Source organism: Acomys minous, assembly GCF_964271855.1.
Source record: "Acomys minous genome assembly, chromosome: 9".
NCBI lineage: Eukaryota > Metazoa > Chordata > Mammalia > Rodentia > Muridae > Acomys > Acomys minous.
In genome coordinates, this window is record NC_140490.1 from 104,393,259 (window position 1) to 104,408,169 (window position 14,911).

General features: G+C 33.6%; 1 protein-coding gene across 4 annotated transcripts in view; it reads left to right on the forward strand.

Moving 5' to 3' along the window:
* The window catches only part of MGAT4C (MGAT4 family member C), a 614,816-nt gene extending 608,905 nt beyond the window's left edge, over positions 1-5,911 (forward strand). For all 4 annotated transcript variants that reach the window (XM_084796244.1, XM_084796245.1, XM_084796246.1 and 1 more), the window contains one exon: positions 2,139-5,911. In XM_084796244.1, coding sequence (XP_084652370.1) covers positions 2,139-3,280 — 1,142 coding nt within the window. In that variant the 3' untranslated portion in view covers positions 3,281-5,911. The remainder of the gene's footprint in view (positions 1-2,138) is intronic.
* The last annotated feature ends 9,000 nt before the right edge of the window (positions 5,912-14,911 follow it).

The window sequence follows — 14,911 nt, forward strand, 5'->3', positions numbered from 1 at the left end:
CATGCCTTTCTGGGTCTGGGTTAACTTATCAGGATGATCCTTTCTAGTTCCAACCATTTGCCTGATTTTTTTTATTATTTCTTTTCTTTTTAATAGCTGAGTAGTATTCCATTGTGAAAATATGCCACAGTTTCTTTATTTATTCTTCAGTTGAGGGGCATGTAGGTTGTTTTCATGTTCTGGCTATTATGAATAAAACTGCTATGAACATAGTTTACAAGTGTCCTTGTATGGTATGGTAGAGCATCTTTTGGGTATATACCCTGGAGTGGTATATAGCTAGGACTTAAGTTAGAGCTAATCCGACTTTTCTGAGAAAGTACCAGGTTGCTTTTGAAAGTAGTTGTACAAGTTTGCATTTCCACCAGCAATGGAAGAGTGTTCCCTTTTCTCCACAAGAAGGAAAAAGGACCTGGATATGGCAGGAGCTTCACCAGAATTTCAGCAGAGCCAACTAACCGGGGCCCAGAGGAACCAACCAAAGACAGTACAAGCGCTGGACCTAGGCCCCCTACAAAGATGTAGTAATTGGCCAGCTCAGCCTCCGCGTGGGTCCTCTAGTAAGGAAACTGGAGGCTATCTCCAATATGGACTCTCTTGCCGGTCCTTTTATTACTTCCCTCTTGTGGGACTGCCTTGCCTGGCCACGTGGGAAGAGGGCACACTCAGTCCTCATAGAACATGAGGAGATGGGGTAGGTGGGAAGGGAGGATCCCCCTTTCTGAATAATATGTTCTGGTACTCTCATACTCATTATGATTGTTCAAAAGATTTGCTAAATTAAAAATATAATGTGAGACATACTCAGTAGGATGACAAAGTTTACCTGAGCCACTATAAAGAGCATGTGTCCTGGCTAGGAAAAAATTTACAGCCATTCAAAATTTAGAGTTCCTTAAATGGCTTCTGAGTGGTCTAGGTATTAAAAGAGTAAAAGTAAAAGCACAGAAAATGAACATCCATCAAGCATATAGTTACCACTGCATAGACTGACAAGAAAACGGGATACTGATTAGCAATGGTGACTATTGTGGTACATTTCAGGTAGGAATAGTAGAAGAAATGAATGCCTTCCACTGAGGTTGTTAAACGTACATACGTTATCAGGAAAAGGCTATGAACATATACTATTTTATGTAATGGTTATTCTAAAAGTATATTTAATCTTAGGGACATGAAATTAGATCTTAGAAGACATGTAATGCTTGTCAGAGCTAAAGAGTCTGTACTTGGGATTATTTCTTTCGCTACAAATATCCAGTTCTTACTTTTTTTTTTTACTTAAATCTAAGAAAAATTTATCCATAGGATATTGTTGTAAAATTAATAGCAAATTCATAACTTGGAACCCTATATTTGAGCAATGATAAAATTTTTTTTCAAATACATCTTGTGAAACTTTATTTTCCATAAAATATATCAGGCAAATTTCAAAAGAAGCCTGTGAAGTCTACCTCTTAATTCTTTTAGTAAAGATGATGATACAATAATGAAAACTGAAATACATAGTGCATTCACTGGAAATTTTATAGATGATTTAAATTTTAGTCTCTTTTTTTTCATGATCTGAGTCTAACTTGTCATCTTTAATCATAAATTCCCTTAACTTTATAGATATCTTTAGTTATTTTTACACTGTTCATTTATTTTTGCTTTTTGTTTTGGTTTGGTTTGTGAGTCACAGTATATAGCAGACTCAAACTCTTCAAACTCATGACAATCCTTTGTCTTAGATCTCCAAGTTCTAAGACTATAGGTTTATGGTGCCATGCCCCACTTGTTTGTTGAGATCTGTTTTAATAATGGTAATCTATAAGAATATTGTGTTATAGAATATTTTAGAATAATTTCATTCTTATAATTTACAAACAATAATTATATTATAGGATCCATATCAGAATGCTCATTAGATATAATTTGTTTTTTGTATAATATCAAATATACATAAAACACTATTGAACTTGTGTAACTAGCTTGAAAGTCTAATATGAAAACATTTAATACATAATTATTTAGTAGATGTATTTATTATAATTGAAGGCCTATAAAAACCGAAATCTTCATTCTCTTTTGCCTGCTTTTGTATTATTCAAGCCTATTAACATTTAATTTGTCTTCCTCTGATATTTTTTGCTCAGGATATCTCACAATTGGACTTTCATCAGTGAAACGAAAGAAAGGAAACTACTTACTTGAGACAATCAAGTCCATTTTTGAACAGTCCAGCTATGAAGAGCTAAAGGAAATTTCAGTAGTAGTGCATCTAGCGGACTTTAATTCATCCTGGCGTGATGCCATGGTCCAAGATATTACACAGAAATTTGCCCACCATATTATTGCGGGAAGATTAATAGTTATTCATGCTCCTGAGCAATATTATCCAGTTCTGGATGGTCTGAAAAGAAACTACAATGACCCAGAGGATAGGGTCAGATTTCGCTCCAAGCAAAATGTCGATTATGCCTTTCTGCTGAATTTCTGTGCCAATACGTCTGACTATTATGTAATGCTTGAAGACGATGTTCGGTGTTCTAGAAATTTCTTAACTGCTATTAAGAAAGTCATTGCATCCTTAGAAGGAACATACTGGGTAACTCTTGAATTCTCTAAACTTGGCTACATTGGTAAACTCTATCATTCGCATGATCTTCCACGTCTGGCTCACTTTTTATTAATGTTTTATCAAGAAATGCCTTGTGATTGGCTTTTGACACATTTCAGAGGGCTGCTGGCTCAGAAAAATGTGATCCGATTTAAACCATCTCTCTTTCAGCACATGGGCTATTATTCATCCTATAAAGGAACTGAAAATAAGCTGAAGGATGATGACTTTGAAGAGGAGTCATTTGACATCCCTGATAATCCCCCAGCAAGTCTCTACACCAACATGAACGTCTTTGAGAACTACGAAGCAAGCAAGGCCTACAGTAGTGTTGATGAGTACTTTTGGGGCAAGCCACCATCAGCAGGAGATACCTTTGTTATTGTATTTGAAAACCCAATTACAATAAAAAAAATTAAAGTGAATACTGGAACAGAAGATAGGCAGAATGACATTTTGCATCATGGAGTTCTGGACGTAGGAGAAAAACTTATATTTAGCAAACAAATCAGACAATGTGATACTTACTTAAGACTAGGGGAATTCAAAAATGGAAACTTTGAAATGTCAGACGTAAACCAGAAAATTCCATTTGACATACACTGCATGAGGATTTGTGTCACCAAAACGCAAAAAGAATGGCTGATAATTAGGAGTATCAGCATTTGGACTTCCTAGCCGAGTAAATAAGTACGCCGAGTTTCTGAGCAGGTCTTCCTGTCTCAGCTTTTGCTAACTTCCTCTTTTGCTACTTCCGTCTTTTGGAGGGCAACAATTGATGTGATGTGCCACAAGAAAAATGAAGTATCTCAGCAGTTTTGATTGTAGTTTTACTAAACACACCTTTGTATTCTTTATTTTTTTTCCCCCACTTTTGAGGTTGAATATCATTCTGTAGTTAAAGCAACTTCATTACAATATGTAATTTTTCAAAGCTCCAAATTCCAACCAATTGCCAAAATAGTGGTATGAAACATTTAAAATGAGAAAATTCTCTTGTGGTACAGTAAATAATTAAAATATTGTTGCCAACTGTACACACATTAATTAATGAATTGACAATTTATTATATGATTAAACAACTTCTTCTTAAGAATCTCTGAGAATATGCAGTTGGCTGCAATGGGAAACTGGGATATTTTTCTTATAAATTTAGGCTTTCAGTGACTGATGTATTTCTACAATAAATACCTCCTCATAGAAGTGGTGTCTTTACAACAGATGATTTTGTGTAAGTAGGGCTATGGAAAAACAGACATAAAAATAGTCATTTCTCTGGTTCTTTATATGAAAAGGAATATTGATCATTGTTTTAAAACATTTAATTGAGCACTTATTATTAATAAATTTTCTGTGGGAAGAAGTCCATTTCTAACTTCCCTTTTAGAAAAAAAGGTTAAGCTCAGTATTTTAAGATTACATTGATTATGTGTAATTAAAAAAGAGAGATGGCCTATACTTAGTCCATTCACACAAACATTTTCAGTATATGCCGAAAAATTCAAATTGATTTTATATTTTTGCATTAAAATTCATGTGATTGAAATTGTTGTAATTTATCATATTTGGGAGAGAATAAATGGCTGTCCTTGTGAGAGAAAAGTTAAAATTATAGAAACTGGTTGATTTTTTTTTCTTTTTTTCTTTTCTTTTTGCTATAGTCAATGAGCTATTTCTTAACAAAGCCAGAATGAAGGAATTTTGTTGTTGTTCTGGTTACCAGGCAACACTCTTTACTGTCTATGGAAATTTCTCCTCCTAGAATGTAATTGTTTCTGTTTCTTTCTTTCTTTCTCTCTTTCTTTCTTTCTTTCTTCTCTTTCTTTCTTTTTTCTTTCTTCCTGTCTTCTTTCATGTATATATTTATTTATTTAATGTTTATTTGTTTGTGCTTGCTTGTCTATGAATGCCACATGTGTGCAGTGGCTGCTGAAGCCAGAAAATGGTTTTAAATATCCTGAAACTCAAGTTACAGGTGGTTATGAGATACCTTATGTGGGTACTGGGAATCAAACTAGTGTCCTTCGCAAGAGCAGCAAGTGCTCTTAACCACTGAGCCATCATCCCAGTCTGCTATGTTATGTGTCTTACTTAGGTTTCAGGTAGTTTGTTAGACTACCTTAAATTAGAGAGCAAAATTGCTCCATAATATATTGTCATGCTGCGTGATGATTGTGAAGTGTTTTAATAGATGTTTTCATGCTATATGCATACAAATAGTAATCAAACCTTATTAGGCATTGTTCAGTTGTCTGTCTTTCCCTAAAAGAAATTCAAGACACCACAATTTGTTCTGAATACATTTATGTTTCAGAATTTACTTAGCGGTCACATCAGATTTACAGTACATTAAGCAACCAAATGAAATTGTTTATAGTGCGAATAAATATGGGATATTTGATATGTATGTGTTCATGGGAAAATCAAGTGCAGATTAACATATATATGGTAATACTTGCACACACATATATGTGTGTGTCTGTATGTGTGTATAATGTGTGTGTCTGTGTGTGTTGTGTACAGACTATATTTATGATACTAAAAAAAAGAAAAAAAAAGATATTTGTGTCTTCTATTCTTTCCATCCTAAAACACAGTCTTGATACTTATATAATCTAAAAGAGATTATATTGTTTTTATTTTATTTACTCTGTCACAATCAATTAAATTAGAAATTTTAAGAGTCAGAATTTTTGTTGTTTTCTTGACACAGACACTATTGTACACCCTCTTGACATCATTTTTTACATTGTTAGAGAAGATGCTGACCTCTCTTAAACATGTAAATACTAAAACTTTGGGACATAAATAAATTTGAACTTGTAAGAAAATATATACACTACCATGAAACTCATCTGTATTGGGGGATGAGCTATAATTGCCATACACTTAAAAATATTCTGCTTTCCTGATACTTCAAACCTTTTCTCTTAACTGGCTAACTGTAGAGTATTCTTTGTGCACCTTAGAGATCATAGCAACATGTTTTTGCATTTCTGGTCATTAAAGTACACTGCTATAATCCAATGGGATAAAATATTAAAATCAGAAATGATTACTTGCAGTGTGCTATAAGCCTGTACACATTAACCTGAAAGTGAGAGTCCAAACACTGACTACTATTATATGTACATTTCTGGAAAATGCTTTAGTAAAGATGGACAGGGGAAAGAGGTTGAGGTTGGAGGTCTGCTGGGGAATGTAAATATGACCAGAGGAAGTCACATTTTATCTTAAGTTCCCTTCATTACTAAAACTGACATTGGATAAGATGCAATCACCAAGAGAGTTTTCTATGTTATCTTTACAAGTCGTTATTGGGTTAAGCTACCTTCTTTTTTGCTTTTAATTCTATTAATATTTATTTTAATATTAACATTTTATTTTATGTGTATGAGTGTTTTGTCTACACGTATGTCTCCTGTGTATCATGTGTTTGCCTAGTGTCTGTGATTCAGAAAATTGAATCAGGTCTTCGGAAACTATAGTTATGGATGGTTACGAGGCCCCATGTGGGTTCTGATAGCTAAACACATCTACAGCAGCATCCAGTGCTCTTAACCACTGACCCATCTCTCCAGTCTACCATTTTCTTCCCTTCTTTTATGTATATTAACTTTAAAATTTTTTTCTATAAACATATAGAATAATAGACCTCATTATGACACTTTTCAAACATTTTAGGTTGTTTCCCTTTCCTTGTGTGGCATTACACACAATGGGATTTTACCAACTGTAGAAAATACAATTATAAATTTTGCATGGAAATGTGTCTCTGGAAAATATTACTTGGTTAAGTGACTCAGACTCAGACAAAAGTCGCGTTTTCTCACTTATATGTATATTCTAATTTATAGAGCATTAAATATATGTAAATAAAGGGAGTTAAGCTAGCTAGATGATCACAAGAAGAGAACAGCACATTATTTTGTTTGAGTTGTGGTGAAGGAAAAACAGTGTTAACCCTCTAAGGAAAACCATAGCCTTTACAAAGAAAGCTTCAGCAAAGAGGAATAGGATTTGTAAAGAATTACGCATCCCTTTCTCTTACTTTTATTTTATTTATTTCAAGTCTTAGTTTTTAAATCTCATTTAGACCTTGTATTTAATTTTCATTGTATGTGAGCTTTACCTGTGCATATTATATATTTTACCAACTTCAGTCCTGCTTCCTCCCCTCAAATCTGCCCTATCAACTAACACATTTCCTTTCAAACTTTATGTGCTATTTTTAAATAACCCATTGAGTCCACATTGCCCGTGTGTGGATGGGTGTAGGACAATATACAAGGGAATATTTATCCTTTGCTGGGCCAAATTCTTCCAAAAAAATAATTAATGCTCTCTACCCCATCAGATATTATTTCCTAATAACTTCTCAGCTAAGAGTGGGACGTTGTGAGTCCCGCCCCTACTCAGGCTGGGAATTTGTCTTGATGTGGTGCAGGTCTTGTGTGAGCAGTCAGAGGCACTGTGAGTTCATGAGTGCAGTGGCCCTTGCATGTCCAGGCAAACACTTGCACTGCAGAGGTCTAGTACTTGTGGCTCATAGCCTTTGCCGCATCGTCTGTGATGACTGAGGAGGAGTGGGATATAGATGACCCATTAAGCACTGAACAGTCCATGGTTACAGACTCTTCACATGTTGATGGCCTGTGTGTCTATATTAATAACACTCTATTGTAAGATGAAGCTTCTCTAATTAGGGTTATGAGGTTGTCTTAAGAAGTTGGGGTTTGCTGTCAAGTTCTGTAGAGTACTGAAGAGCCTGTAATGTTTGGGATGTCTATAAGACACCACTGACTAACAACTGGAAAAGAGGTAACCCATACCTGGAATTGAGAGGTTTTTATTTTTGTTGGTTTTGTTTGTTTGTTTGTTTGTTTGTTTGTTTTTGATAATCTGTGTCTGAGAGAGAACCCTTCTCCTATTATGAGGCAACTCACTTTAAACTCCTTTTATATCTACATAGCTATAATTTAGAAAGCTTCTACAGTAGTAAGTTTTCATGTGGCATTTTCAAAATCTTCTGTGGTAAACACTGACCATCTTCCTACACATATTATCCCTGTTCCATTATTTCTTTTACCCTGTCATACGATCTGGGTTTCACTATTCCATTCCCCTTCCTTTGGAATTCCCAGTACCTACTTACTACATTCCGATTTCAATTAAAACACAAATAAATATACCTTTGAATATGTTCAATACATATATAAATTGAATATAAATTTACAATTATTATCCTATATGAGAGAGATTATATAGTGTCTGTCTTTCTGCTTCTAGATTAGCTCATTCAGAGGAATAACTATTTCCACCCTCATGTAGAAGACTAGACTTTCATTACTCATTTGTCAGTTGATGGACATCTAGATATGTTCCATTTCTTGGATATTGCGAATAAAGCAAAAATGAACATGGATGAGCAAGTATCTCTGAAGCATAATATTTAGGCCTTTCTAATCTCTTTCAAAATGAAAAATCTCACAAAACATTCCCCGTACAACTCAATACAGTGTTCTGCATAGTAAGATGTCCTGGAGAAGGCTCAAGGAATTTTATCACAGAGGCAAAGAACCAAGAATACAGGGATTTATCCATATTCAATATGTTAAATTTTATGTGATTCTTCTTATTCTTAGTGATATTGTGCTCGTGTGTGTATGAAATGTATATATTTTGCCTATGTGCACACATACATACACAGATTATTTTTGTTGCTTAGAATACCCACTAAAAATTGCCACAATGAGAAAAGAATACTTTGCTTTTCAATTTTAATTAAAACAAGATGTTGACAGATTCCAAGCACAAATTTGAATACACCCTAAGATTTGTATAGAATTTAGCAGGACAAAAATATTTATTTCATGCTGTGGTTGGGTTCTGGAAACCTGACTGGATTGACCAGGGAATCAAGGAAGGACAGACTCACAGACACATATACAGAAAGGCTGGAGGCAGATTTATTAGGTACAGCTGAAAGTTGAAGAGATAAGTTAGGGAGTCTTGGAAGGATGTGTCTACAGGGAACAGGGTCAGGTTGCAGCTGTCTAGGAGAAGGCTATAGTTGGTAGTATCTGCGCACATTGGTTTTAGCTACAGGCAACTCTTCTTAACATCTGTTCTCAGATGAAAGGTACGCTTTGCCATTCATCTGAGCATCTCTCAGAGAAGGCTTTGTCATTTCCATGGACCTGAGGCATTGGGGTCCTGCCATCGGCATGACTGTAGTAGTCACGTCAACAATACCCATTCACCCACTACTTCCTCTAATTTCTGTTAGTAAATGTTTCTAGTATTTATGAAATTAAAAGAAAACCATGTAATAAATCACAGTCAAATAGTGAAAATATAGTTTTGGGAAAATATAGACATTAACAGCAATAACAACATTGAGTATAAATACATACATATCATAAGGTGTTGATAAAAATACTTATATCTCATTGTAAACAATAGTTTCATTCTAATCACAAAAGAGATATTGCCCAGGTCTGAAAATATAATTTAAAAACCGGTGTGTCATTTAGAGCTATTTCCCTTCATACAGCTATAGTTATGATATTTACATATTCCATTTGTTTGACCAATATTCAGATTATATAATGCTAATATGGAAAATCTATTCCCTATAATAATGATATAAATGAAGCCAAAATATGAATTATCTAATAGGAAAAAAAATCTTTTCTTCTAGATATGTCTATGATATACTTCATTCAAAATTTGTCATTTAGTAAATACTTTCTTTAAAACATAATTCCAAGGATTATAACATGTCTTTCAGAACCCTCTAATAATTTTCTGTCTTTGTTTTGCCACTGTTTTCTTTAATTTAAAAGTCACTGAACTTATTTTAATATAATTGAGTAATAGCCAACACCTCAAATTTATAATTATATATCTTTATCAATGTTTTACCTCTCTGTATATTTTCAATTAATTTTGCAATTTTTAAGACAATAGTAATTTCCGGAATCCTCTGACCTACATTCTCCTTTAGATCTGTACTCTGTTTTTCATCACAGCTTCCTCATCTTCATGGGCCCTCTTTTCATATGTACACTATTTCTCTTCACAGGAGATACAGACATTACATAAGTGTCATTCTTACATGATTTTGAAAATGAATGCATCAATTACTAAGATCAGACATAAAGAAAGCGATGTAACCTCCATGAAATTCAGTTTGCATTTCTGCTAAGCTGTAATAATTGGGACTTGTAGGATTTCTTTGATAAGCCATTATACTTTATACTTCCCAGTAGAACTAGTAAGAATGCTTTTATCTAAACACAATGTAAACATTTCCTTTTTCCTCGTGATCTGTATATAATAGGTTTAACACTATCAGATACTACCTGCAATTTTCATCTTATTATATAAAAGAGTTAAAAATGTAAAAATAATTGATTGTCCATTAACAGTGTCACTACACTAACTTCTAATGTAAATAATGTCAAGTAGAATTATGTAAACTACCTCGTAAAATCAAAGTATATTCTATTCTATTCAGGCCACTTTGATCTATTAGTTTAAAACACACACACAGACACGCACACACACACACACACACACACACACACACACACAGACACACACACAAAGTAACACTTATCCCTAATTCCCCAGTATAAATAGTAATAGTTATCCCTTTCTGAGAAATCTAAATATTTACTTTTGAAATTAAAATACTATAAAAACTATTTTTAATTTGTAATATTTGATCCAGAATCCACATTGACATCACAGAAAAATAATTTTCATATTCATTTGACTTAAGAAAAAAATTGACTTTGATATCTAGCATCTTTGCTAATACTGCACACATTATGGATGCCCTGGCTAATTGAGTATAGCCAGTGTTGGGCAAACATTAGGACATTAGAACATGATTTTTGGTTTTTAGATCCCTACTTCTGGGAGATGCTCCTATGTTTGGATTGGGGTTGTTGTTAAAAGACAAAAATGGCCAATACACCACAGTGTTTCATTTTTGCTTCTAGTTTTTAAAATGTTTTCTATGTTCCAAGAATCCACTATCTTTGGTTGATATTTTGCTTTGTTCTGAAACAGGGTCTCGGTCAGAGCAGACTGATACTCTTCTTCTTATAAAGTTGAAGATGACCTCCAAGTCTTGGGCCTCCTGTCTCCACCTCCAAAGTGTTGGTATCACAGGCACTTATCAACTTGCCCCACTATGACTATATGTCTTTTAATGTCATTTTTATAAAATTCTTAATTTTTGAAAATTTCATACAAGTACACTATGAAATATGACAACATGTCCTTCCTATTTTCACAATCCAATTCAATCGTAACTTGCCATTTTCCAAATTCATTCTCTCCCTTCCCCTGTGAGTGTGTCTCTATCTGTCTATCACACACTAAGTTCAGGTAGTGCTGCTCAGGTGTGCGTGGGTCAGTGACCATTTGGTAGAGTGCCTACATAATCAAGGAAACATGACTCTCTAACCTGCAGCAACTGTGCTGCTGTTGACAGCTCTTTAGTATCTGATGGTGCCTGAGTATCATCTGACTTATCTGCAGCCAGACTTGGGCTGGCTCAGTCATGGGTTGGACTTGTTCAGACAACCATAGCACTGTGAGTTCATGGTTGCAGTGAACTTGGTAGTATTCTGTAGAAACCATCTCCATGATGCAGCTCTTCTATCTTTTCTGCCTCTTATCCTACAATGCCCCTGAGCCTTGCTGTTGAGAGAAGAGCAATAAAACAAATATTAAAATAATCACATTACTGTGTTTCATTTTATCTATCTAAAAGGCATCTACGAAAAAGAGTATATATTATGTAGGTTGAGAGAGAGAGAGAGAGAGAGAGAGAGAGAGAGAGAGAGAGAGAGAGAGACAGAGAGACAGAGAGAGAGACAGAGAGAGACAGAGACAGAGACAGAGAGACAGAGAGAGACAGAGAGACAGAGAGAGAGAGAGAGAGAGACAGAGAGAGAGAGAGACAGAGACAGAGAGAGAGACAGAGAGAGAGACAGAGAGAGAGACAGAGAGAGAGACAGAGAGAGAGACAGAGAGAGAGAGAGAGAGAGAGAAGCAGAGACTTAAACTTCACATAATTTTATAGGTCCAATACACTCTTTCTTCTTGTATTTTGGTTTCTTTAAACACTGTCTTTGTGTTTTGTCTGTTTGCTCAACATATTGATTTTATTTTTACCAGCATATTTTAAACACCACATTTGTTTAAAAACAAAGAACATATTGGAGACTTCTTTTGTAACATGTTGGATCTTTACATTCTTCAAGAACATGTTTTTTTCCCCACCAGGATTATTAGAGAATCCTAGAGCTATCCTATAGCTCACAAAAGAACATCGCATTACCAAAATGTAAAAATTATATTTATTTTTTTATGTTTTTGCATTTAAGGTGATTTGCAAGATGTTCAGATGTTCTTTTGTAAAAAAAAATGTAACCGAAGTAAGATAATTAAGTCACATTGTCCGTCCTTCTCTAATAATTTGTGACGGTCACTATAAGTTGAAAATTACCCTCACTTCAGTAGACTTGAAACATTCTGAAATTCTTTAACACTTGATGTTTAACACTGAAGTTTAAATGTACGTTTCAGACTGTGTTCTAGATAATTAGATTAGAATCTTCTCTGAAAAGCATGCCTAACTGAAATCAAAGTGGCTTTTGCTTAAATTAGCATACCAGCTACTCCTTTCCCATGTGAGATACATATTTGGATGAGTCACCCTAAATTAAGTCTTTATGAAAGGAAACAAAAAATAAATTTTAGGCTTTCAGAAAATTACAATCACGTTTTGAAGACAACATATTCAATGATCTTAGATTTTGAACTAAAATATGCACATAAGTAGTCATGTCTTCAAAATAGAGAAACTGAAGGTGCAATATGAGATCATTAGTGTTTTTACCGAGTGAATCATCATTGGTTTACACTCATTAAGTCTAGCAATCACTTTATTCAGTGATATTTGTGTGTAAAAATCGCAGTAAATAAGTATAATTAAAATTTACTTGATAAAACAACATAGTGTGTGTTTTTTCTACTGTATAGGCAATAGTCAACATGTATAGGTAGATGTATACATTTATATATGCACATACACATACATACATACATACATACATACATACATACATACATATACACACAGTAACTCTATCCCAGTAGAAATAATTATAATACAAATGTGGAAAAGTCATGTGATAACAATGCAGTGTGAACCATTGGAGGAAACCAGAAAATTATTTAAAATGTTTATCATATATTCAAATATTGAATGAAATATAGGGAACATCCCCTTTCCTCTTAAGGCAGATATGCATTAATCTTGTTTTAAAATAAAACAAGCATTTATGCTCTATCACCAACAACCCACTTAAAAACATTTCCCTGGAACTTTGTTCGTTTTTCTTCAATAGAACATGACATATTATTTTCAAATAACAAACTACAAGTTAATTTGCTCAATACTTGCATAACATATTATTTGCAATATGTCCCTAATGTTTAAAATCATTTAAATTTTTTCTGAAAGTCTTTCTACACAATATAGCTATGTTAATTTAACTCCAAAATATGTATGGATATACATTTTAACCTGTAATTATATATTGTTTGCTGTCCTTATATGGAAAACAATTTTCCAAGTCATTAAATAATTTTTTTTAGTTCCTTCATAATAATCAATCCTGTACTCTAGTCCTGTCTGCAGGACTTTTCAATACAGAGCCACATCAGATGATATTAAGATGTGTCAACTATTATTAATAACTATTATGAAATAAAAAGTGAAACTTAAATTTTTAACAGTGTTATTGATAGGTCTTGAAGATCCACCCCTTTTATTATTTTATATAACACAGGATGTATTCCTGATTTGAATTCTTGTCTATAACTTAATATAGAATTAGAAATGTAATAATCTATAGGAAAGATTACTTCCCTTCAATGAAATTTGTTTGTTTTGTAAATTAGCCAAAGCCAGCTATTTTTGAAAGACAAAACGATCTCTTTAAAGAAAATGTGGCCCTCCTTCCCATAGCAGGCATAAACTGCCCATAGCTTCTTAGCAGAGAGATGAACTCTTTGAATAGGCCTTTCTAAATGGTGGATTGTTGTTATTGTTGTTTTGTTTATTTTACTTTCCTGTGTAGCTCGGCTCTCGTGGAACTTGCTCTTAGACCAAGCTGGCCTCAAACTCAGAGATTCATCTGCCTCTGCCTCCCAAAAGCTGGGATCAAAGTCATGCTCCACCACCACTGGCTTTATTTTGTTTTGTTTTGTTTTGTTTGTTTTGTATTTGATTGCATCTCACTCTGTGACTCCGGCCAGCCTGGAACTGGCTATATAGATGGGAAAACCACCTGCCTCTCTGTCTGTGAGTGCTGGAATCAAAGGCCTGTGTCAGTGTACTGAGATCCCTGCTCTATAATTTTTTTAAACTGGCTTGCTCTTGCACAGATAAACACAGCTGCTGTTTATTCTAGTGTGCAACAGGCACATCATGTCCAGATGTCAATATTCATAACATCATTCTCATTCATATATCTACAATTACTATACACTATAAATGTGAGTTTTATATTATAATTATAAATAATATACAAATTTCCAAAATTCCTCAGACTTGAAGCGATAACATTAATAATTATATTGCAGTGAACTGTAAGGTTTTACACAAGTGACAAATAAAAACTACTTAGTTTTATTTGAAGTGAAATATTTATTGAAATATGTGATCTATTTTGCTTTCTTTTAGTTAATGGTGTCTTAGGAATTGCCAAGACAGATAGTGTTGAGTTACAAACACCTGTGTTTCTATGTCAAAATTCTAGATTGGTAAGTTTTGGATATTGCTGATAAAGTTTAATATATCTTAAAAAATTTTAATGTTTAAAATTGGTATTTGATTTTAAAGCAGAAATAGGATTAAAATATTAAAATATATTCAGAACAGCCTGAGAACAGTGAAATCAATTAACACCCCTTTTTCAATGTATTCAGAACAAAAATAAATTATTAGAATGACTACATACATAAAAAATATTTTTCTCCAAAATAATTTTAAAACATAGAAAGAATCTTTGCATGCTTAGAAACAGTCAAGGAGAATTTTTATATAACGTTACACCTTTAAAGTAGTTTTAAAAGGTTTTACTAATTTTAGCTGAAAATGCAGGCTTACTTTCAAATCACAGGAAAGAATCCTAATTTTTGTCACTCACTCTGTGGAAAAGTTAATGTTATTTCATATAATGGATTGAAAATTAATGAATCTATTAGATAATTCAAAAT